Source organism: Emydura macquarii, unplaced genomic scaffold, assembly GCF_026122565.2.
Source record: "Emydura macquarii macquarii isolate MOO-44397 ecotype Brisbane River unplaced genomic scaffold, CSIRO-AGI_Emac_v2 contig_2768, whole genome shotgun sequence".
NCBI lineage: Eukaryota > Metazoa > Chordata > Testudines > Chelidae > Emydura > Emydura macquarii.
In genome coordinates, this window is record NW_027132905.1 from 5,555,041 (window position 1) to 5,577,356 (window position 22,316).

General features: G+C 43.7%; 1 protein-coding gene across 1 annotated transcript; it reads left to right on the top strand.

Annotated features, from left to right (window-relative positions):
• Positions 1-457: 457 nt before the first annotated feature.
• On the top strand, positions 458-10,732 carry LOC137165294 (uncharacterized). The gene is made up of 2 exons (XM_067566506.1): positions 458-588; positions 7,022-10,732. Exon 2 carries the CDS (start codon positions 7,024-7,026, stop codon positions 8,029-8,031), a length of 1,008 nt encoding a protein of 335 aa, XP_067422607.1. The 5' UTR covers positions 458-588; positions 7,022-7,023; the 3' UTR covers positions 8,032-10,732.
• The last annotated feature ends 11,584 nt before the right edge of the window (positions 10,733-22,316 follow it).

A 22,316-nucleotide genomic window follows, 5' to 3' on the forward strand; every position in this document is an offset into this window, starting at 1 on the left:
TGCAGGGGACTGGACTAGATGCCCTCTCGAGGTCCCTTCCAGTCCTACAATTCAATAAGCCAGTGAAGACTCGATCTTTTTTAGAGGGTCCGAGGATCTGCAGATCCTACTGATTTTAATGAGAGCTATCTGGTTAGCATTCTAGTTAACTAGAACTCCACATTTCTGCAAATCAGGCCACCAGGGTGTTTTAAATTGGGCTTCCAAAAATGGAGACACCCCCCCCAAAAAAAATCAATGACCACTTTGAAAGTTTAGCTCTAAAGACTCTGACAAAGTTCTGCAGGACCAATAGCTAGTTACGCACTCCGGGGCACAGGCACGGCTCTCTCTGCTGTTTTTATTTATTGTTAACTCCAGTCCGTTATGGTTTTCATGCACACAGGAATGCTGATTTATTGCATTCACTCTGAAGTATAAATACAGAATTACAAGGTGTGTGGGGGGGTCACACCAAAGCTTTCTTTACAAGGGCACAAGAGAAACAGCAGCCACTTTCAAGAAGAAACGGAGAGCCTTTCATAAGTTCAACCTTGTTAGTTTTTGGACAATCTTTTGAAGAAACACAAAAGAAGGGCTGTGGTGAAGGTAAGGGAAAGAAAAATAAAGTGTTTCTCTGAACAAGGAGAGGGCAATATTAAATATTTATGTATATAATTTGGTATTTTCAAAAGAAACAGTTGACAGACACTGAAAACATTTAATAAAATAAAAATAGGAAAAAAGATCGCAAAGAACAGACTGGTTGAACAGGATTTAAATAACTATTCCAATATTCTTGGGTTTGAGCAAATGTAATTTTACTACAATATCATCATAGAGCTGGAATAAACAAAGCACCGTGCTTTGATATTTTAATAAGAAACATTTGATCTGAAAAGTTTTAAACCTATATTTTTACTGTGGGTCAGAGTGGCAAAGAGGAACTTTATTGTAGTGTCTCCACAGTCTTGTGCAGAGCTCAGGTCACATAGAGACCTGACCTGTAACCCTTATTCACACAAGTCAGTCCCTCAAGCTCACAAAAATAATCACATTGAGATCAGTGGGAGCAGTCCGATGGTTAGCTGTTTGCTGGATTGGGCCATGGTTCTTCCAAGAAGGGGTAAGGGTGCAGCAGGAAACAGTGATGTCTGCATTAACAAATACCTATCAGGAGAACTCTATAAAAAGGAACAACATGTACAGGCATTTGTTATGCCCCCAACCCCGTTTCAGGCTAGTCTCATTGAGAGACTATCCTGGGCATTTGTAACCCATCTGCTTATGTACATGTATTCTGAGTTTTCCATTCTACAGTAATTACTATCCTTGCAAAGCCAGGAGGGGAAATTTTCGCTATAAATTACTGGTAGCTCTTTATGCCTATTCTTGCCATTTGAAGACAATACATTGAATGTCCCTTAGTATTCAGTGTATTTGTAACCATCTAAGGTAGTGTTTCTCAACCACGGGGTTGCATCCCCCAGGAGGGTCACAAAAGATAATCCGGGTAGTCACAAGGTGTAGAAAGTTCCAAAGGCTTGTCTAGTCTGTGGAAATTGATCAGAGTAGTTATTCCAGAATAGCTACCTCTGGGTATACTTTACTGGGGAATAATTACTCTACTCACAAAGCAAAGTAATCATTCTGGAATAAAACCATTTTTATTCCAGATCAGAGTGTCCACACAGGGGATTTATTTAAGAATAGCTAAATTATACTGGAATAGCTATAACAGTCAATTCCCCCATGTAGAAAAGGTCTAAAGTAAAGACCAGCTTATGCCCATACCACCTTACCCTTCGAGTCAAGTATTCTTTGTCAAACTCTCTCAAAATATACACAAATCATACAAGCTTATCATGACTGATATATTCACTATAGAAGTAAAGTAAAAAATATAAGGGAGTTGTTACAATTTTTGATTAAGAGGTTGCCAATCTGATAAAGTTGAGAAATACTGAACTAGGAAACACATTCTCTCTCTCAGTATTGAGGAGGTAGACAAAGCATAGTCAAGGCCCAGCTTTCATATGCTGTATTTTCCCTATAAAACGCTGTTGCTTTACCTAATAAGTTTTATGGCAAAAACAGGTTCAAAATCACATCCAGTCTTCATAGATGTGTAGCCTGTTGACATAAGGTGGAGCAGAAGTCAGCTAGAAAAGCCAGTTTGAAGCTGATGGCGTTTAACGCTGCATGGTCCTAATTCAGGAAAGCACTTAAGAGCATGCCTAAATCCATCCTTAGTCAGGAAAGTCTCATTGACTTTAATAGAACTTAAGCACACGCTCAAGTATTTTCCTGAATTTGGGGCCCACATGACTTATGGCTTGCCATTTTACCTATACAGGGAAGGTCAAATTAATCCTGGCTATAGCTAGTGGTATGGGGAAATCAGAGTTTGGAACCCTCTTAAACTAAACAAATCTCACGGCAATCCAGTTTGAAAATGTACCGTAGATGGAGTGATAGACAAGAGATCCTGAACTAAGACAGAAAGTCTTTCCCCAACCCTCCCTCTCACTCCCCCAGTTGCACATAACCACCATTGGAATAGTTAGTGCTGACGGGCAAATACAATCAGTACTACTTCATTCATTTATGTGTCAGGGGACTGACTATGGGGATGCAGAAGGAGCCGTTGATTCACAAATCATAAAGCTAGTGTATCTCAATGGCAGGTGTTTGCCTGTTTTGAAAAGATCATTTACAGCTGTAATGATAAACTAGATGGGTTTAGACCCATCTGCTTGGAATTCTGTCCTCCCTGAATAACAATGTAAAAAAGTTCTGAAGAACAAACTGCTGAGTTTCAGATATCTGTAGGCTAGATTTTACTCCGAGTTCCATCTGGGTAAATCAGAAGTAACTCCACAGACATCTGTGGAACTACTCCAGATTCATTCTGGTGTAAACGAGCTGAATTAGGCTGGTTGCTTAGCCTGTCGGGGAGTTCAGTTACAGGGGAAATACTATCCCCTAGCCAGATTAAATGCACAAAATAGCTCCCCATTGCCGTACATCAAGACACAGAAATTGAGGTGGGAGCTAGAGGATTTTCCTACTGGAGACATTTTACTATACGGGTGAATAGCTGCTTATAATCAGCTGTCCATCAACTTAATAATGATTGATTGACCATGTTAAGCCTATCAGCACTTTGTTGGTCACACAAATTCTCTGGCATTTCCACTCTGGATTTTTTATTTGCTAAAAAGAGTATTGGGTATTTCTGAAAGTTTATTTTAGTTGTTTGTCCTCACGTTTTTCCTCTCACCACACAAAGTCAAGGGAAGACACTTTACAACTCAAGATGGTTTTGGAAACTATACAATGAGGCCGGACCCTACCAAGCGTTACCTCTAAAGTGCTGAGGGGTCGTTTCCCACCAGAGTAAGTACTTCTACCTAGTACATCCATCAATAGGAGTTGAGGGTGATCGGCGCCGCATGGAATAAGGATCACTGTGCCACGGCTGACAGCATAGTTGGTTCCTCTTGTCTTTGATTCTAAGTTTGAGCATTATATTAATGTTAATAGCAAAGGGAAGGGGCTGTTAGTGAAACCCACTGGTGAGTGTGTTTTACAGGTGGGGAGACGCACGCAAACAGTCCCTGACCTGAAGAACTTACAAGCTAACCAGACAAGACAAGCAAAACATAGGAGGGCAAAGAGAGGGGAAGTGATTTGTCCAAGGTCGCACACCAGTCAGTGACAGATCCAGGAAGAGAACTAGATCTTTCAACTCTCAGTCCAGTGCTCTGGTCCTTTGTCCAAATTGTGCTGTCTGTTTTGTGCCACTCCAGTGCAAAAAAGACAGAAACTGTCTGCATCTCCTCCTCAGAGGGAATAGAGGCAACGTAATGACCCTACGCCCCCCTCCTCCTGCAACCTCTAGCATAGCAAGCTTGTCGCAGGCAGCGTGGGAGGAGCAGACCAGAGCATGCTGCGCTCTGGCTACCCGTCTGGCAGATGGTCCCTTGGGATCTTTCGCTAGCTGGCATAAATTAGTGCAGCCTACAGGCTCTTCTAAAGCTTGGGATGGCTCCAGGAACTGTAACCAGTTCCCTTGTGTTTCTCCCTCGGCCTCCCCTGCAGCCAGCAAGACCAATATACTGCTAATATTTTCACACTCACTCAGTGAAATGTACACACAGCTGCTCTCTTTCTGTGGCTCCAGGGCATGTACATAACAATACACGTACCTTTTAACACTGTGTAAAATGTAAAACATTATAATTGATCATCACCACATTCCCAAAGAAAAGAGGATTTGCTGTTGAGGCAGTTTTGCTCTTAATACCATTGTCTTGCCTCGCTGATTCCATTCTGCCTTTCCGGTAATATAAGGCATTTATCAAATTAGGATTCTCAGGAAATACAAGGGATACAGGCATCTATATTTAGCAACAATAACAAAAGAACAGCAGAATCAGCTGACTGGAAGCTGTTAGCCTGATGCACAGTCCAGTTTTAGACAGCATATCTTCTGTCTTGGAAACAAGGAGAGAGAAAGATGCTGAAAACTGAAGATTAGAAATACACCCAGCTAGAAGAGAAAAACCATCCAGGTAAGGAAAAAGGAGGGTGCCTCAAAAGCTGGTATTGAAATGCATCCTTTGTCTGGATTGTTGCTTAAAGGGGATCACAGCAATTAGCGTGTGTGAACCTTTGGGGATCTTAGACACAGAGGAGCTCACATATTTGTAGGTTCAGTGGGTATTGCTATTCCCACCCTGCACCTAATCAGGGGGCTCGGTGGGTCACAAGGCTTAGCGTGATCACATGGCCTCTGTGTGGCTTTCTAGCACTGTGATGCTGGTGTGATTTTAGCTGGACTCTGTCTGTGTTCAGTATCTTTGTGAGCGTGCAAGGGAGGGGAAGCAGAGGGAGCAGACCAGGGGTACGTGTGTTTACACAGCAGCTTAGAGGTGTAATTCCCAGCTCAGGTAGACATACCCTCGCTAGCTCTGCTTGAGTAAGCTCCTAAAAATAATATAGTGGCAGCACTGGCTTGGGCCAACCCCCCCGAGCATCCCACATGACTCCCTGGGTACATACATGGGAAGCTAAACTGAGCTGCTGCCCACGCCACCCCGCTATTTTTAGGGGGTAGCCGGAGCAGAGCTAGTGCGTCTGTCTTCCTGAGCGGGGAACAGCACCGCCCAACTGCTGTGCAGACGCATCGCAAATCTGAAATCAGCCCAATGCCATTTGAAGGTTTCATTGGAAACACGTAATCCGATAGTTGTTTGTTCTGGGACAAGGAGAGAGTGGGCCATGGGAGCAAGAAAGGAAGTTAATGGGAGTTGCAGGTGCCTAGCCCCTTTGAACACCAGGCCATTTCTCCAGGTGCCTAAGTATGCATGTGGATTCCTAACTCGAAAACACCCACTTTTCAAAAGTTGGGCCCTGATCCTACAATCACTGACGTCGATAGCAAAACTCCAACAGGAGCAAAACCAGGCCCAAATGTTCTTGCCTATGGGCTTTAAGGGGAAGAGCAGATGAAAAAGAAGGGAAGTAAAAAGCAAACCTAACATCTGCTCTAAACAAACACGACTTATTTTAATTCAACAATTGCTGGGCTCGGTTGACTTTTCCAATTGTCCCTAAGATAAAAACCAGAGATCAGGAATGATAGTACACAGCAATTTCTACACTGTGTGCTGAGGATGAGCAGCTCATTTGCATTTTATATGTGGTCAGCTGCTGTAGAGGTTCAACAAAGCCAGGATTTATTTCCAGCAATACAGAAAATGATATATGCGTACAAATACCTAGCTATGTATTAAACATACAATGGAGCTTGTACTATTCTGACAGAGTATTCTCATGCAAATCTGATAAAGCGAGCCTGGGAACTTAAATTCATAACTCTGCCAGCCGATGAAAACCATGGATTCAACGAGACACTGGCTTTATGGCTCATTACAACAATTTGTTATATGCCCCACTGTCTGCTAACCCTTACCTGCCCAATTCATTTTAAGTCTCCTATAGCATGTATTCCAACTTGTTAGCTAAGACACTATGGTTACCTTCCCCAGATCTGAAAAAGAGCTCTATGAAGCTCGAAAGCTTGGATTTTCCACCAACAGAAGTTGGTCCAATAAAAGTATTACCTCACCCACCTTGCATCTCTCACATCCTGGGAAAAACACAGTTACAACACTACAAACAAATTTAGAGGATAGTCAAGAACTGGATCAAGGGCATAATATGATCATTTCTGCCAGAAAATGCTTTAAGCAGATAATTAAACTGGAAACAATCCTAGGAGAACTGAAACAATCCTTAAGATTTTATGCTAGTTAATAAACAATTCCCACTGACTTGGGTGGGAGCAGGGCAGGAGCCCCAAACATACAAGAACTGCATGTTTTACTCAAATTGTGATGGACCTGAATTTATGCCCCTTGAATCTGCACTATACAAGCCACTGGAACTTATTAAAGTGAGGACATTTTTGAACCATCATATATATTATTTCTGGACATTATGAAAAAGATCAAATGTAATGTCAGTTTAATATCTGATATTTCCCCTATTAACTAGGGCCCAATCTTGCACTTCTTTCTCAGGCAAGTTGCCCAGTTATACTGCGCTACTCACAACAGGAGTAAGCACAGCAGGAGTACCCATTAGGCCATTGCTGATAATCTTGCTCTTCCGCGCTATGATGATATTGTGAAACTCTATTGATTGTTTAAGTGTTTTTCCCTTGCGTTGTTTTAGAAAGGAATAAAGTTACTGCCAGGGATTTTCAGCTCCATGAGCTTCTTTACTGAATTGTTGGTCCTTGACCACGTCTGACAAATCAACCATGTGGAATGTTTTGTTCATTACCCCTTTCTGAAACCCTTGAAATAAAGATGTACTAGCAGTATTGTTCTAAAGTTCCCAGGTACACTACAGCTTACTTCTTGACTACAAGGAGGAGAAGAGATCATATGAAATTTACAGAAATACCAAAGTTCCTGCAACATAGGTGATCATTTGCATATGCTAATAACAGCTTGTATATTCTTTGCAGCAATGGCACCCCGCATACGACTGAGTATATTAAAGCCTCTCCCAACCATACGTGAAACCCAGGAGGATATTTTAGAAGATTTAACCAGTGATGCAAAAGGCTTTGGAAGCTTCTCTATTGACTCAGATTCTTGTTCCAATGACGACTACCTTCAATCTATCTGCCATTTAGCAAGGCCCACCTTTCCAGTGTTTCCTGAAAACTACCATGAGTTCCAAGACAAGAAGGTATTAGAAACACTCCAAAGAGTGCCCTGGTTCCCAAAGCTGGCAGTGACACAGAAAGTAATTCCAAAGTGTAAATTGACCCACATCTTCTCAGACATGATGTCTTTAGAAAAAGTTAGTCTAGTACTTGAAGATGGAACACTATATCCCTGTTCCAGGGCTGATCCACTAGAACAGTTATATGCACAAGCAGAGAAGACACAGCACTACAGGCATTCTGCTTATGGCGAAAACTCTAGCACAGATTACTCACAATATAGCCATTTCAGCCCTTGCGATACCAAAAAGAGGGATGAAATCCATCCAGCCACATCTCGGAAGCAAGATCTAGCTGAGGTATTCAGTTTTCCAAGACTTCCCTCTTCAAGAACAATGGAAAGAGAAAATAGCTGCCCAGAGCTGAAGTGTCTGAAAGGCAATAACATAACTTCTGTTTCTGAAAATGATCAAACTCAGAAAGAAAACTGCACCATATTTATTGATGGCAAACGGCTATGGCCCCGCCCACCCAGAGAGAAACTGCAAGGAAACAAGGTTTTGAGATGCACTCTGCGAAGGCAATGTGCTGTGTTCAAAACAGCAGAGATCACTGAAAAAGAAGAGCTGAAATCTTCTAACTACAACAAAAATGTGAAGGGAGATGTTCTCAATAAGCAAAGATACCCACAATGCTTTCGTGTAGGTAAAAAAGCCATGATCCATAGCTGGATAGCTGAGTGCAAGTGTGCCTGGAAAGGAGCAAAGGTTAAAGCTTGCCTGCTTCCTGCCATCGCAGAAATATGAAAGAATGATGCTAAGCAGCTGCGTTATTTACAAGAAATTGTGGCCACTGCTGTCTTAAATTTCTCCCTGCCACCTGCATGCACTGTGCAGAGAAGAGTGGTGCAGTATATACGTTTACAAATGAAGCAAATACACGTGTGATCCATTACATCTCTCACCTATGTGCAAAGAGTCAATACATATAGGAATGTGGTCAAGCTTTAAAAAGGATGGGCTCTAAGGATCAAGTTAGTGATTCAAATCTCAGCTCTACAGGAGTTTGTAACAGTTTCTCTCTTCAGCTCAGCAACTTCTTTTGCACGTGCCTGTATTGCACTTAGAGACCAGCTGTAATAATACGTGTCTGTACATCAGAGATAGAGCTATCAGTCAGGTGCACTAAACAGGGGAACCATCCGTTTAGAAGCAGGATGTGTCATTTGTAGGAGCAGCAAGGCGATGCTGGTTTACAGCACATGCCAAAATCGGCACGTTTCACACACCTGCACGTATTCACGCTGCAAGGAAATTCCCGCAGGATGCTTGGCTAGCACTAGAGATGCTTTCTGACACCGTGCAGGTTTTGTAAGAGGCCTCACTGCTAGTTTCCCATTTCACAGCTGCTGGGTTAAACATTTCAAAGTGTGTATGCTCTAAAAATGATGAGGTCTCATTGATAAACTCGCTCCATTAGCCTGCCAGGTGGGAAACACAAAAATGTCCTTGGGCAGAACTTTCCTCATGCATACACCAATGTGGCTCAGTTAACTTCACTAGAAGCATTTTTGGTTTATGCTGGCAAGGGAATGAGAAGAATCAGGCACTCTGTGTATAACAGCCTGGACAGCAACATGCCAGTGCTTGTCTGTTACAACTGTTGTAGTTTAGTGAAAACTGTCTGCTTTTTCATTGCTACTAGGGACTCAGGTGAATTTCCAGCAGGCCATGCACTGTCATTCTCTGCATAGAATTACGCTACTCTCTGCCTGTACGTACAAAGCTTTGAATTATGCTTATCCACTGACATAAAAATGATCAGCTGTTCAGGGGCAGCCCCACGGCTGGCAGCTGATCCAGCCCTGCCCCAGAAGTCCTGGAGGTCCCGGAAAGTCACAGAATCTGTGACTTCCGTGAACAAATCATATCCTTACCGATGGGTGACTACTCGAGGTGGTTAGCGCATGGTACCATGCACCACCGCCTGTGCTACTGAGTGTACATCACTATTTTTAGCAGGCTAGCTTGATAAGAGATAGCGTGGATATGTCTAATTGAGCTGGGAATCACATGCCCGGCTCCAAGGGTTGATGTAGTCTTACTGTGTTGCCTTGGGCAAGTCACTTACTGTGACTCAGTGTCCTCATCTGTACTATGGCGCTAATAATGCTGTCTTACCTTTGTGTAAAGTGCTGTGAGAGCCAAGGAGGAAAATTCTGTGTAAGTGCCCTGTAGTAGTAGTTTGTCTCTCCAGGTGCACTGAAACCTATGGTGTATACAACACAATCCACCTTTTGTTAATGTTACATCTGTAACGCTACCAGTGTGTGAGAGACAGCCTGAGTCATGAATCTGGATTTCCCCTAAGACAGAGCACAAACCATCAGGTCACCACTAAATTATCCATGTTGGAAGCATGAAAGAGGCATATGAAAAGTGACTAATTCCATAACTACATATGCATATGCATATGCATGAAAGTGTTCACTAATGTACGGGATATGGGGTGTTTATGGATCAATCAATATTTTAAAGAAATGTAGGGGCTGTTTATTTTAACTCCTTTCTATTTTAATCCTTTAATTACAGCTGTTTACTGTAGTGCAATTTAGTTTTATTAGTTACTTTGCACAGATGAGCATGTAAATGGATGTAAGGTGATGCTAATAACTACTATAGAGGATTGCAGGCGCACTTAGCGACTTAGAGATGAGAAAACCTCCACAACAACCAAATCAATTATAGCTCCACTCTTTAAAGGGTTATGAACAGACCTAAAATACGCATCTCATTACTCACAGAAAGACACACATCACACTCCATCACCAGTGGAGAAATGCAGGTGAAAATGTCTGCAAAATATTACTAACAGCAACTCCGTTGGCAGGCAGAAGAACAAGGAATGCAGCCTGTGAGCATTGCTGAGGCTTAGAAGAGAAACATTTATGATTACAAAGCTATTTCTGAAAACCACCGGTTAGATTAAATCAAGGGGGCAGTTTCTCATCAGCACTAGTCGCTGTAGATACCTTTGCTTTCTGATCCTTCTAGACCCTGAATGTCTTTGCATTCTACTGCAGTGAGATAAGCTGTTGAAGTGAGAAGCTTTTCATTTTATTTTCCTAATGTATGACTTGGCCCTATGGAAGGTCCCCCACGGCCCTAATGCCTAGTGGAGGTGTGAGAAAGAGTTTTTAGAGGCGTGAAATATCACATCATTTCTAGCTTTTACAACTCGCAGAACAATGGTGAATAACTGGAAGGCTGCCTGCCTGCTTGTTTTGTTCCCTCTTTGTGCTTGGCTCCCTTCTGTATGTGTTAACTGTTTTCTTGAGGCACCATCTGGAGTGAAAAGATGCTGTGTCCCCCCCCTTCCCCTCGATAATTACCCTCCAAGTAAATATTTATGAGGCTGCAATGCCTAGCAAATCTGTGCCTATTGTATGTATCATCAATAGACAGAAACGTGTTTATGCTTTAGAGAGGGTAAGCAAATAAAACCTTCCATCAGATTGTTGCCGTACTTGCTGTTTTCAATGCAGCTGTTCCCTGTATCACATTTAGGCCACATGACTGTTTGTATGACATGTACGTTCAAACAGATTTTTTCTGACTCCATGGCAAGCACCTCCATTTTAAGAAGGCTGAGAGCAGCATGCCAGCCTCGTGATGTGCTGTTCAGCGGGGTGGGAGGCCTGAATGAGGCCCAGGTAAGGAGAATCTCTTAAAATAACTCAACTGCAGGAGCTGAGGCTTGAAGAAATACAGAGTTTGTGAGCCTCACAGTAAGTTGCCAACACAGTTACCTGCTCACAGAAGGTGGGATGAGCATGGGTGGGAAGGGGTTAGGGCAGCATAGGCAACATTGCAAGGGGGGAAAAGGGGGTACAGTGGAAGTGGAAAATGTAAATCATGCAATACCCAAGGTAATGTGGAGAGGCAGAAGACGAGAGCACTCAGGGGAAGACTGACAAAACCAGAAGCTATTGGGAGGTGGGTGAGGGACAGGGATGGATATGATGGAAAGTGTGAAATGGAAAGAAACTGAAGCAGCGTTCATCGAAAGAGAAAGCGAGGGCAGAGGGACTTGATTTGATTCAGCCAACCTCAAAAACTTCCCCTCTTCAGCTTTAGCAAGATGGTTTTTACATAAGAAAGCTTATCACTCCTGTGTTAAACCAGCATGCCTCGGTGGGATTACAGAGTTACAGGGAGGGTAATTAATCACTGGAATAATTTACCTAGAGATGTGGTGGATTCTCCATCGTTTGTAATCTCTAGATCAAGGCTGGATGACCTCCTAAGCAATATGCTCTGGCTCAAACTGCAGTGACAGGCTTGATGCAGGAATCAACAGGTGAGATGCTCTGGCCTGTGTCATACAAGGGGCCAGGCTCTTTGTTCACAATGATCCCTCCTGGCCTTAGAGCTAAGAAGCTATTCATGAACTCAATTTATGGCTAACGGGAGATGAGAATCCTGATAAGAGGATTTTGGCCTTGGTGATTTCCTAGTTCAGCAACTGCATCAAACTTCCTGTCGCTTCTGACAATCCAGGTTCACTCCTCACAATCACAATACAATCCCAGCAGCTACTCTTTGCTGCAATCCTATTTGGGCTATGACCACTAAAAACCTGGGCAGAGCCTTCCATTTTGCCTTGTGCTGGGGGCTAGATTCACTGCAAAACCAATGTTTTAGCAAAAATGCAGAAAACAAGTATTTATGAACAGGTTGTGACTAGAACCAGCAGCATCACATGGCTAGCATTTGTGTGAAGCAGCTGCTAGAACTATGGAAGGATGTGGGGTACACAGCCAAATCTCCCCCTGTGGTGGAAGACAGGGTTCTCAACTGCAGGGGCAGGCTGCCGCTTACAGGGTTATATTATGTTTACATACAAATAATTTAATTGTCAGAGACAAGCTCCCCCTGTTTTAACACAACCACCCCCTTCGCAGTATTTGCTACTTTTTTTTTATTAATTTGTTCACAAACATTCAGTTGTGCAACATTTTATTTGCCAGAATATTTGCAGGAAGCAAACAAGCATTACAAATACCAGCACAAATACAGATCCCCAGGAGTACGTGCCCCGGAAAGACCGTCCTGGCCATTATGAAGAGCTCTCTATATATTTTTATTCATAGGAAAGATTAGTCAAGCAACTGCTAACAGGGAACAAATCGGCACCAATCACAACCTGCTTGTCAACAGGTCACAAACGGAATAATGGAACACCTTTTGATGAAGTTTAGGTCATCCCATAAGATTAGAACAAAATTAAAACCATGTGACTTGGGTGAATAATCCCATGGTGTGCCTAGCAAATCACAAAGCACAAATATCTACTTGTTGAGACTGTGAAAGCTGCCAATAGGATTTGGATGCCAATTCCCCTTAAAATGCATAATAATCCCTTGGGCAGTTCTAGTGACCAACCTGCAAGTAATCCATAGACTACCATTAGTTCACACAAACTACTCAATTACACATAACACCACATTCAAACAGAAAAAAGACAAGCCCTGCTCATGTTGAATTTACAAACAGGGGCGAGGCGGAGGGGAAAGCCCTTCTGAACTCACAACTTTTTTTTCCACCAATAATGAACACAGCTCTAACGGTGAGTCACACGGAAAGAGCACAGCAAACGAGAACCAGCAGCAACTGCAGAATAAAACGGGTAGTAGGAGTTTTTTAATGGCAACGTTACCAATCAGATTAATTAAACAGAGGAGAAGGTGATGAACCCACATGAGCCTGTCTAGTAGAATCTGAGAATCAGACTTGTTTGGTGAAGAAGCAACCCAGGAACTCTTACCCCAGTCAGAATGTATGGAGAGGCAATTTATACCACAAAAGGTACATTTCTGTGTCCAGACAGATCTTGATTAAGGAGAACATTTGAGCCAGTGTAACATGGTCAAGGACAAACAGGACTTTTTGAGTAGGTCATTTTCACTAGAGATGGCATATAACCAGTATATAGCACACGAGACTAACGACAGTAGATTTAAAACTAATAAACACATAACAAAGGAAAAAAGGCACATTTTAAAAACTCTTTTTGCTAATTTAATTAGGGTATTCTAATGAGAACTCTAGATGTAGAACAAAAAGCAGTTTTTCAGACTACATTGTGGGAAATCCAGCTGTTCACATTAACTTTAAGAGATGACAGAAAGTCTCCAGTCTAAAGGATTTGGACCCCAGGCTCTGAAAAGAGGCATACTCCTGTTGGATTTAGGGGCTGGTACATAACCAAGCTGTGTCATTGCACCTTTAAGGCTCCTTCCCTCCTGCAGAATAGAGAAGAAATGTGACCCTGTGTGCCTCCCCCCAATGTGCCGCCTCTCCCCATGGCAGACCACGCAGGACTGTGTCGGGCCATGGCCCACAGTTTGGGAACCCCTGCCCTAGGTGACTGTGAAGATCACTGCCCAATAGATTAAGATTGGGGAACTGCTTATGGTACAATGGAGTACTAAGGCTTAAAGAATTCTCAAGGATCAGAAATTAGAGTGGAAGGAAACTGGATGGATGGTAACCTAAAGGTGAACTAGTTAGGAGCAGAAAAATTGCACAAACACAAACTCTTCAAATCCAGATAGAGGCATAAAAGGTTGTGAAATTAACACCGTTTTAAAAAGAGCAAGACTAGCATCCCAACAATTGATACATGGCATAGGAGCAAGAGATGAGAGCAGAGCAATATTAGTGAAAATCAAATTAGCTGTAGGAGCTACTGGTTAATTTCCAATTGATAATTCACTTTAAAAATTGCAAGACAAAGCTCTTATGAGAGAGAACTTTGAGAAGTCCCTGTGGAATTGTGCCTAATTTCTGCCCTGATAGTTTATCAAAAATATGTCCTCCAGAATCTATTAGCCAGTCTAGACAGAGAGTTATGATTAGTGGTATTAAAAGAAGGTGAACTAGATTTAAGACAGGAAAAGATGAGTTAGTGATTGGGCAAGATTTATTTGTCTTTAGAGACTGATATAGCTAGATTCTCACTGGAACGTATCAGAGGAGATTATGCCAGGCTGGGAAAGACTCTTAAGGAAATCGAGGCTCAGGTGATCTTCAGTGGCATCCTGCTTGTCCCTAGAGGAAGGCAACACAGGCGTGACAAGATTCTGATGATTAACAGATGGCTCAGGCAGGGGTGCTATAAGGAGGGCTTTGGGGTGTATGGTCACTGGGAGGCATTCATGGACAGAGGACTGTTCTCTTGGGATGGACTTTACCTTAGTAGGGAGGGAAATGCACTTCTAGGATGGAGGCTGGCATAACTGATTAAGAGAGCTTTAAACTAGGGAGTTGGGGGAGATGGTTGGGAGATGCCCAGGTAATCTCCATGCCTGATTTTAGCATTGAGAGGGAGGAAAATGAAGTAAGAGAGGACAAAGCAGTGGGGAGCAGAATGGACATTAAGAGGAAGGGTAGTGTAGATACAGTCTAATAGGCGATATTGGCAGTAGAATGACTGTGCCAAATTAGGTAAGGAATGTGAGCGAAACCAAACAGCAAAAATTAAGACGTTTGTATACCAATGCGAGGAGCCTGGGTAACAAAATAGAGGAACTAGAACTACTGGTAGAGGAAGTGAAACCAGATATTAAAGGGATAAGAGAAACATGGCATAGTAGTCATGACTGGTGTACAAGTATTGAAAGGTATGTGCTGTTTAGGAAAGACAGATATAAAGGCAAAGGTGGTGGAGTAGCATTGTATATCAATGATGAGGTAGACGGTAAAGAAATTAGAAGTGATGGAATTGATAAGACAGAGTCTGTCTGGGTAAAAATCACATTGAGGAAGAAAACTATGAGAGTTTCCCCTGGGATAGTGCTTGGGATGTGCTACAGACCACCAGGATCTGATTTGGATATGGAGAGAGATTTCTTGAAGGCTTTTAATGAAATAAATACTACTGGGAACTGTGTGATTATGGGAGACTAACTTCCCAGATATAGACTGGAGGACAAGTGATAGTAGTAGTAATAGGGCCCAAATTTTCCTGGATGTGATAGCTGATGGATTCCTTCACCAAATAGTTACTGAACCAACAAGAGGGGATGCCATTTTAGATTTGGTATTGGTGAGTAGTGAGGAACTGGTTGTAGGGGAAAACCTTGGTTCGAGCAACCATGAGCTAATTCAGTTCAAACTAAATGTAAGGATAAACAAAAATAGACCCGTAATTAGGGTCTTTGCCTTCAAAAGGGCTAACTTTAAAAAATTAAGGGAATTAGTTGGCGAAGTGGACTAAAGAACTCATAGATCTAAAGGTGGAGGAGGCTTGGAATTACTTCAAGTCAAAGTTGTACGAACTATCTGAAGTCTACATCACAAGAAAGGGGAAAATATTCATAGGCAAGAGTTGTAGACCAAGCTGGATGAGTAAGCATCTCAGACAGGTGATTAAGAGAAAGCAGAAAGCCTACAAGGAATGGAAGATGGGAGGGATCAGCAAGGAAAGTGACCTCTTGAAGGTCAGAACATGTAGAGATAAAGTGAGAAAGGCCAAAAGCCAAGTAGAGTTGGACCTTGCAAAGGGAATTAAAACCAATAGTAAAAGGTTCAGTAGCCATATAAATAGGAAGAAAACAAAGAAAGAAAAAGTGGAAGCACTAAGGATGGGGTGGAGGTTAAGGATAATCTAGGCATGGACGAATATCTAAACAAATAATTTGCCTCCGTTTTTAATTAGGCTAATGATGAGCTTGAGGATAGTGATAGGGTAGCTAATGGGAATGAGGATATGGAGGTGTAAATCACCACACCTGAAGTAGAAGCCAAACTCGAATATCTTAATGGAACTAAATCGGGGGGGAGGATAGAGGGGATAATCTCCATCCAAGAATATTAAAGGAACTAGCACATTAAATTGCAAACCCATTAGCAAGGATTTTTTATGAATCTATAAACTCAGGGGCTGTACCGTATGACTTGTGATTTGCTAACATAGTTCCTATTTTTAAGAAAGGGGAAAAACCTGATCTGGGTAACTACAAGCCTGTTAGTTTGACCTCAGTAGTATTCACGGTCTTGGGAAAAAAATTTTGAAAGAGGAAGTAGTTAAGAATATCGAGGTTAAAAGTAATTGGAATAAAACACAACATGGCTTTACAAAAGGTAGATTGCACTTGACCAACCTGATTTCCTTTTTTGAGAAGATAACAGACTTTTTAGACAAAGGGAATGCAGAAGATCTAAATTACCTAGATTTCAGTAAGGCATTTGATACAGTTCTACATGGGGAATCAGTAGTTAAATTGGAAAAGATGGAGATTAATATGAAAATTGAAAGGTGGGTAAGGAACTGGTTAAAGGGGAGACTACAACGGGTCATATTGAAAGGTGAACTGTCAGGCTGGAGGGAGGTTACCAGTGGAGTTCCTCAGGGATCGGTCTTGGAACCAATCTTATTTAACCTTTTTATTGCTAACCTTGGCACAAAAAGTGGGAATGTGCTAATAAAGTTTGTGGAAGACACAAAGTTGGGAGGTATTGCCAGTAAAGAGAAGGATCAGGATATCATATAGGAAGATCTGGATGACCTTGTAAACTGGACTAATAGAAATAGGATGAAATGTAATAGTGGAAAGTGCAAAGTCATGCATTTAGGGACTAATAATAAGAAATTCTGCTATAAACTGGGGACGCATCAGTTAGAAGTCACAGAGGAGGAGAAGGACCTCGGCGTATTGGTTGATCACAGGATGACTATGAGTCGCCAATGTGATGTGGCTGTGAAAAAAGCTAATACGGTCCTAGGATGCATCAGATGAAGTATTTCCAGTAGAGATAGGGAGGTTTAGTATCGTTATAGAAGGCGCAAGTGAGACCTCATCTGGAATACTGTGCACAGGTCTGGTCCCCCATGTTTAAGAAAGATGAATTCAAACTGGAACAGGTGCAGAGAAGGGCTACTAGGATGATCCGTGGAGTGGAAAACCTGCCTTATGAGACGAGACTCAAAGAGCTTGGCTTGTTTAGCCTAACCAAAAGAAGGTTGAGGGGAGATATGATTGCTTTCTATAAATACATCAGAGGGATAAATACCAGGGAGGGAGAGGAATTATTTAAGTTCAGCGCCAATGTGGACACAAGATCTAATGGATATAAACTGGCCATCAGGAAGTTTAAACTTGAAATTAGATGCAGGTTTCTAACCATCAGAAGTGAAGTTCTGGAATAGCCTTCCAAGGGGAGCAGTGGGGGCAAAAAGCCTAGCTGGCTTCAAAACTGAGCATGATAAATTTATGGACAGGAGGGTATGATGGGACAGCCTAGTTTGGCAATTGACTGATCTTTGACTACTGGTGGTAGATATGCCAATGGCCTGTGAAGGGATGTTTGATGAGGTGGGTTCTGAGTTATTAGAGAGAATTCTTTCTTGGGTGTCTGGCTGGTGAGTCTTGCCCACATGCTCAGGGTTTAACTGATCACCATATTGGGGCCAAGAAGGAATTTCCCCCAGGACAGATTGGCAAAGGCTCTGGGGGTTTTTCGCCTTCCTCTGTAGCATGGGGCATGGCTCACTTGCTGGTGGATTCTCTGTACCTTAAAGTCTTTAAGCAATGATTTATACTCAGTCATAGGTTAGAGATTTATCAGAGAAGTGGGTGGGTGAGGTTTTGTGGCCTGCGTTGTGCAGGAAGTCGGACTAGATGATCATATTGGTCCCTTCTGACCATAGAGTCTATTGAAATCCTCAAGGGTCTGATTAGCCAAAGCCCTTGTATCAGTAATCATGTATGGAATGGAGATTCAAGGAAAAGTGTCATGAACATGTGCACTGGATAGCAAAAATGGACAGCCTGCATATCCTATTGTGAAATATTGACATTGCTGGGTATGTGTAGCCTAAATGCTACATCTTATCAGTAGTAGACAGGTATAGTTGCCCCTTCATGATATATGCTGTTGTAATGTATAGCTGGGTTGTTCTCTAGCTCCCCAAATCCCAGAAGATCTTTGCAGTGGACAACTATGTTCTTTTATTTCCATAACCATTACTGCCAGTGAACTCATTTGTTCAAAGACTCACTGAACGTGACCTCGAAAAGGGAAGCAAACAGTCCAAGTTAATTGGTTTGCAAATGTAAGTGACACAGTAACAGTTTTTTTGCATCATTTGCCAGATGTGGCAGCCAGCTTCTTGGCTGGCCCCTGCGTCTGTTGCTCTCCATCCTTTGCACCAGGAAAGAAGAACTGGAACACCAGCTTCTTGGAGTAATTCCAGGGGGCCAGCACTTTTTACCACACTTTGGGACTGGAAACCAGAGGTGTGGCTTCCTCCATCCTGGTATCTGACGGGACAGGAGGTTAATGGCTAGGATGCAAATACATATAAACATTCCTGGCGGTGATGCCCGCCCCACAATTGATACCTTCCCAGGACGGTAGCATGGAGCAATATCTCAAGAGGTGAAGCTGGGCATTTTTTTGGAGGATTGGCCAGTAGATACATAGGGTCTGATCCAAAAGCCCATTGAAGTCACAGGGAGCCTTAATGATCAGGTCCATAATGGTTATGATGCTTGAAACAGCCATTTGTATTCATATTTGGCAAGGCAAATCCAACTATTGGCTCCTTTATTTATTTGTATTAGTATTTTGTCAACCATTTCCTGCACTTGGTGTCTAAATGAAGCTGCAGGGGCTGGTGGAAAACCCATCAACTTGCAGTAAGCTCCACAGGAAATTTGCTAAAACGGGGTGTTAACCACAGCTGTCTGCTTTTGCTAGCCAGACAATTGTCAGAAAGTCCTTGCAAGCTCTGCTCTTTTACTAGTAAGTCTACATAGTGCAAAGAGCATCAGTACTGTACAGTAAAACCAATAACAGCACTGAGAGAAACCAACCCCTCCTTAAGATTAATATTTTAATAATTGTCCCCCATGCCACCAGCACATAGAAGATAGCTTAGAGTGCACATTAGTAGTGCTGAATGACTGCTTTCCTGTCCCTCCTCCACATTAGATGCATTACCCGGAGCTAAACTGACTCTGAGAGAAACCATTATTCACCTTTCCTGCTTAATTGCAGATGAGGGCGATTCCAGAGTCTGGGTTTCTAGTCTCTGAAATGTTTGCGCTAATCCAAGCAACTTCACTTTTCTTTTCTTTTCTTTTGGCAAAGTTTCCCAGTTGGTTCACATCACAAGAGCGTCACAATGCATCAGATGATGGGCAGATCTTGCCCACAGTTAGTATTAATTAATATTTGCATTGCAATAATGCCGACAGGTCAGTCAGATTGGAGTCTCATTGTGCAACGGGTTGTGCAAACACATAGAAAATGACAGCCTCCGTCTCAAAGAGCTAACAACCCTCGGAAGTCCTTGAATTGGACTGGCAGGGTGCTTTTTATCAGGACAGATTTGAACGAGGTGCCTACGGAAATTTGTCAAGTACCTGACTAGTGAATGTCTGGGTCAACCCAGTGCTATTAGTCAGAACTATACATGTTGAAAAATAGTGCCATTGTAGAAGTTTTCAGTTAAATAAGAGATTCCACCTCCAGGGACATGGAGGGATGCGATGGTGATGGGCCCTGTAAAAAAATACATTACAAAAAGATGACATTTAGTGTTTGTCTTTAGGGCAAGGAAGTATAAACACAAACTGATAGATAGGCCCTGATTCTGAGGCCAGCTTCAACCTTCCCTCCCAGATTGGGCCCCAAATTAATGCCATTTGGAAGTCTGGGTAGCCGATTGCGCCCATTAACTGCACCCACAAACAGGTACAGGCCTAACATCACAGCTTGTGGGTGCAAGACCAGAGACATGGAGAAGCTGGTTCCTGATCCCATCCATGGACAGCAGACAGTGATGAACCTGCAGGGTAAGATGCAGATTAGTCCATCGTTGCTGATCCTGGGCCTGATTGAACATGGCTCTATAGACCCCTTTGGGGATTGTGTTACATCCACAACAGCCACCAGCTGCAGCAGGACTGAGTAGGGACAGGGCATGGTAATGATATTCTTATACTCTTGCTATTCTGTATCCCTGGGGACTACTGCAGGCCAAACCAGCTCCTTGCAGCCCTCAACCTATGTCCCCTCTGTCCGGGCACTGGCACCTGCAGTAGCGCAGGGATGAATTCTGTGTTTTGTTTGAACCAGGGCAGAGATGGAGAAAACGGGAAGGAAGAGAAGGTTTAAAACAGATAGAAAGGACTATTCCTGCCTGCAGTGCTGTGTCAGCCAGATAGAGTGCAGCAGGATTCAAGAGATGGACAGTTTTAGCATCATGGACCTTGGGACTGTGCTAGCGAGTCAAAGAAATACACGGGGAATTCAGCTTTGCGCTTCTCTCAAGGACTGAACGGGTCCCCTCTAGATGTCAGGCAGACCCCTGCCCCCATTAGAGAACTGAGCAAAGGCGAGGTGTGAGTTCCCTGCCCTCAGGAGCTGATCTTATTGGCTGCAACAGAGATACTGAGCTAGAGGCCGATGCTGCCCTATGGCATAGCAAAGCCCACATGCCTACGATTTAAAAAAAAATAAGGAGCTGCCCCCTGGTTATTTCTATGTTCCACGCTGCTTTGCAGAAATCACTGTGTGGATGGAACCCAACACTGCTTTTCCTTCCAGGTGTTTTGCTGGTTCTGCTAGCACACAAAATGGCATTATGTTCCTTCGTTAATGTTTCGTGAGGCCACAAGGTAGGGGGAGGGGATCCGAACAAGTTCTGTGTCATCATTTAGAAAGTATGACTACTACTTTGCGTGCTTGCTCATGTCCATTCCACGATAGGTGTGTGCACGCCTCCGTGCACAGCTACTGGAACTTTTTTCCCCTTAGCAGATCCTGTAGGGCCGGCTCCGGCGCCCCCTGGAGCCCCGCGCATATGCCATGGTATATACGCGCTGCCGGCCCCACATCCCTTCAGTCCCTTCTTTCCGCCCGTGATGGTTACTGGAACTGCCTGTACTCGCACTGCAAGCGTGTAATTCTCCATGTTTTGAACTTTAAGCAAAGATTTTTTTGTGTTAATTAGTTAGGTAGCCTAATAACTGTTAGTGGTAGTTAGAGCGAGATAGCCTAGCTGAGAGCGGGTATGCTCCGGTCTCATGGATTCAAGCCATGTGCTTCCAGGGGGCAGGCTTTCCCACCAAGTGACCCCCACTGCCTGAAGCACTGGGGGGGGGGGGGGAAATGAGTAGAGAAGAATGGATCTGTAAGGCTTTCAGAGGCCATCGGGAGGCAAGAGCCTTGTTGGCCTTGCATACGCCACTGCTGCCCATACCACTACGCGAGAGAAGGGGTTGGAGTTCTGGGGGAAGCCCGCGTTGGGACCCCCTGAATAGCTCAGGAGATTCCCAGCACGGGGAGGAAGATCTCCTGCAGACTGGTTTGCTAGGGTAGAGCAGGAACGCTCCTCTAGAAGTTATTCCAGGTAGTGGGCAGTGGGCTGACTTGCATCGAGGCGGAGAGTGACACCACTCTCGACCCGCCCCCCCCCCAGCACTGGGTGAAGTCCATCTCACCGTTCCCACTCTCTGGGGGCGAAGAGTTCGCCTGCAATGACGTGGTGCTGATCTCAGTCACCAGCGACAGCCTCGGCACCAAGGAGTCCCTCCCCCCACACCTAGGCAGCGCTGAACCCGGTTGCCAGAGACAGACTCAGCCCCAAGGAGTTTGCCCCCACACCGAGGCCTCGCAGAACCTGGCTCCAGAGTTTGACTCGGTGCCAAGATGCATGCAGACCGCAAAGTCCGTGGTACCGGGATGACGGTCTGGTCAGCCCAGCTCGCCGGAGCGTTGTCCGTATGCCTGCTCCAGCCACGGCACCCGTGTCAAAGTTGGTAATTCAGGTCGTCGATGTTGAGGGGACGTGCGATGGAGCACTTATGAATGGGGGCACCACCCACCCTCCCCCGGGCTTGGTACTGCATAGTGAGAGCCTTCGGGGCAGCACCACCATGGTCTTTTGACGGTGCTTCGGTGTCCCTTCGGGAGGTAGTCACTGGGGGAGCCACCCCCAACGAAAGGTGCCAGAGCCTCAGGCACAGGTAGCCCCGGATGGCCTCAGAAGCAATGGTCGTGGAAGCCTATGGGATTTC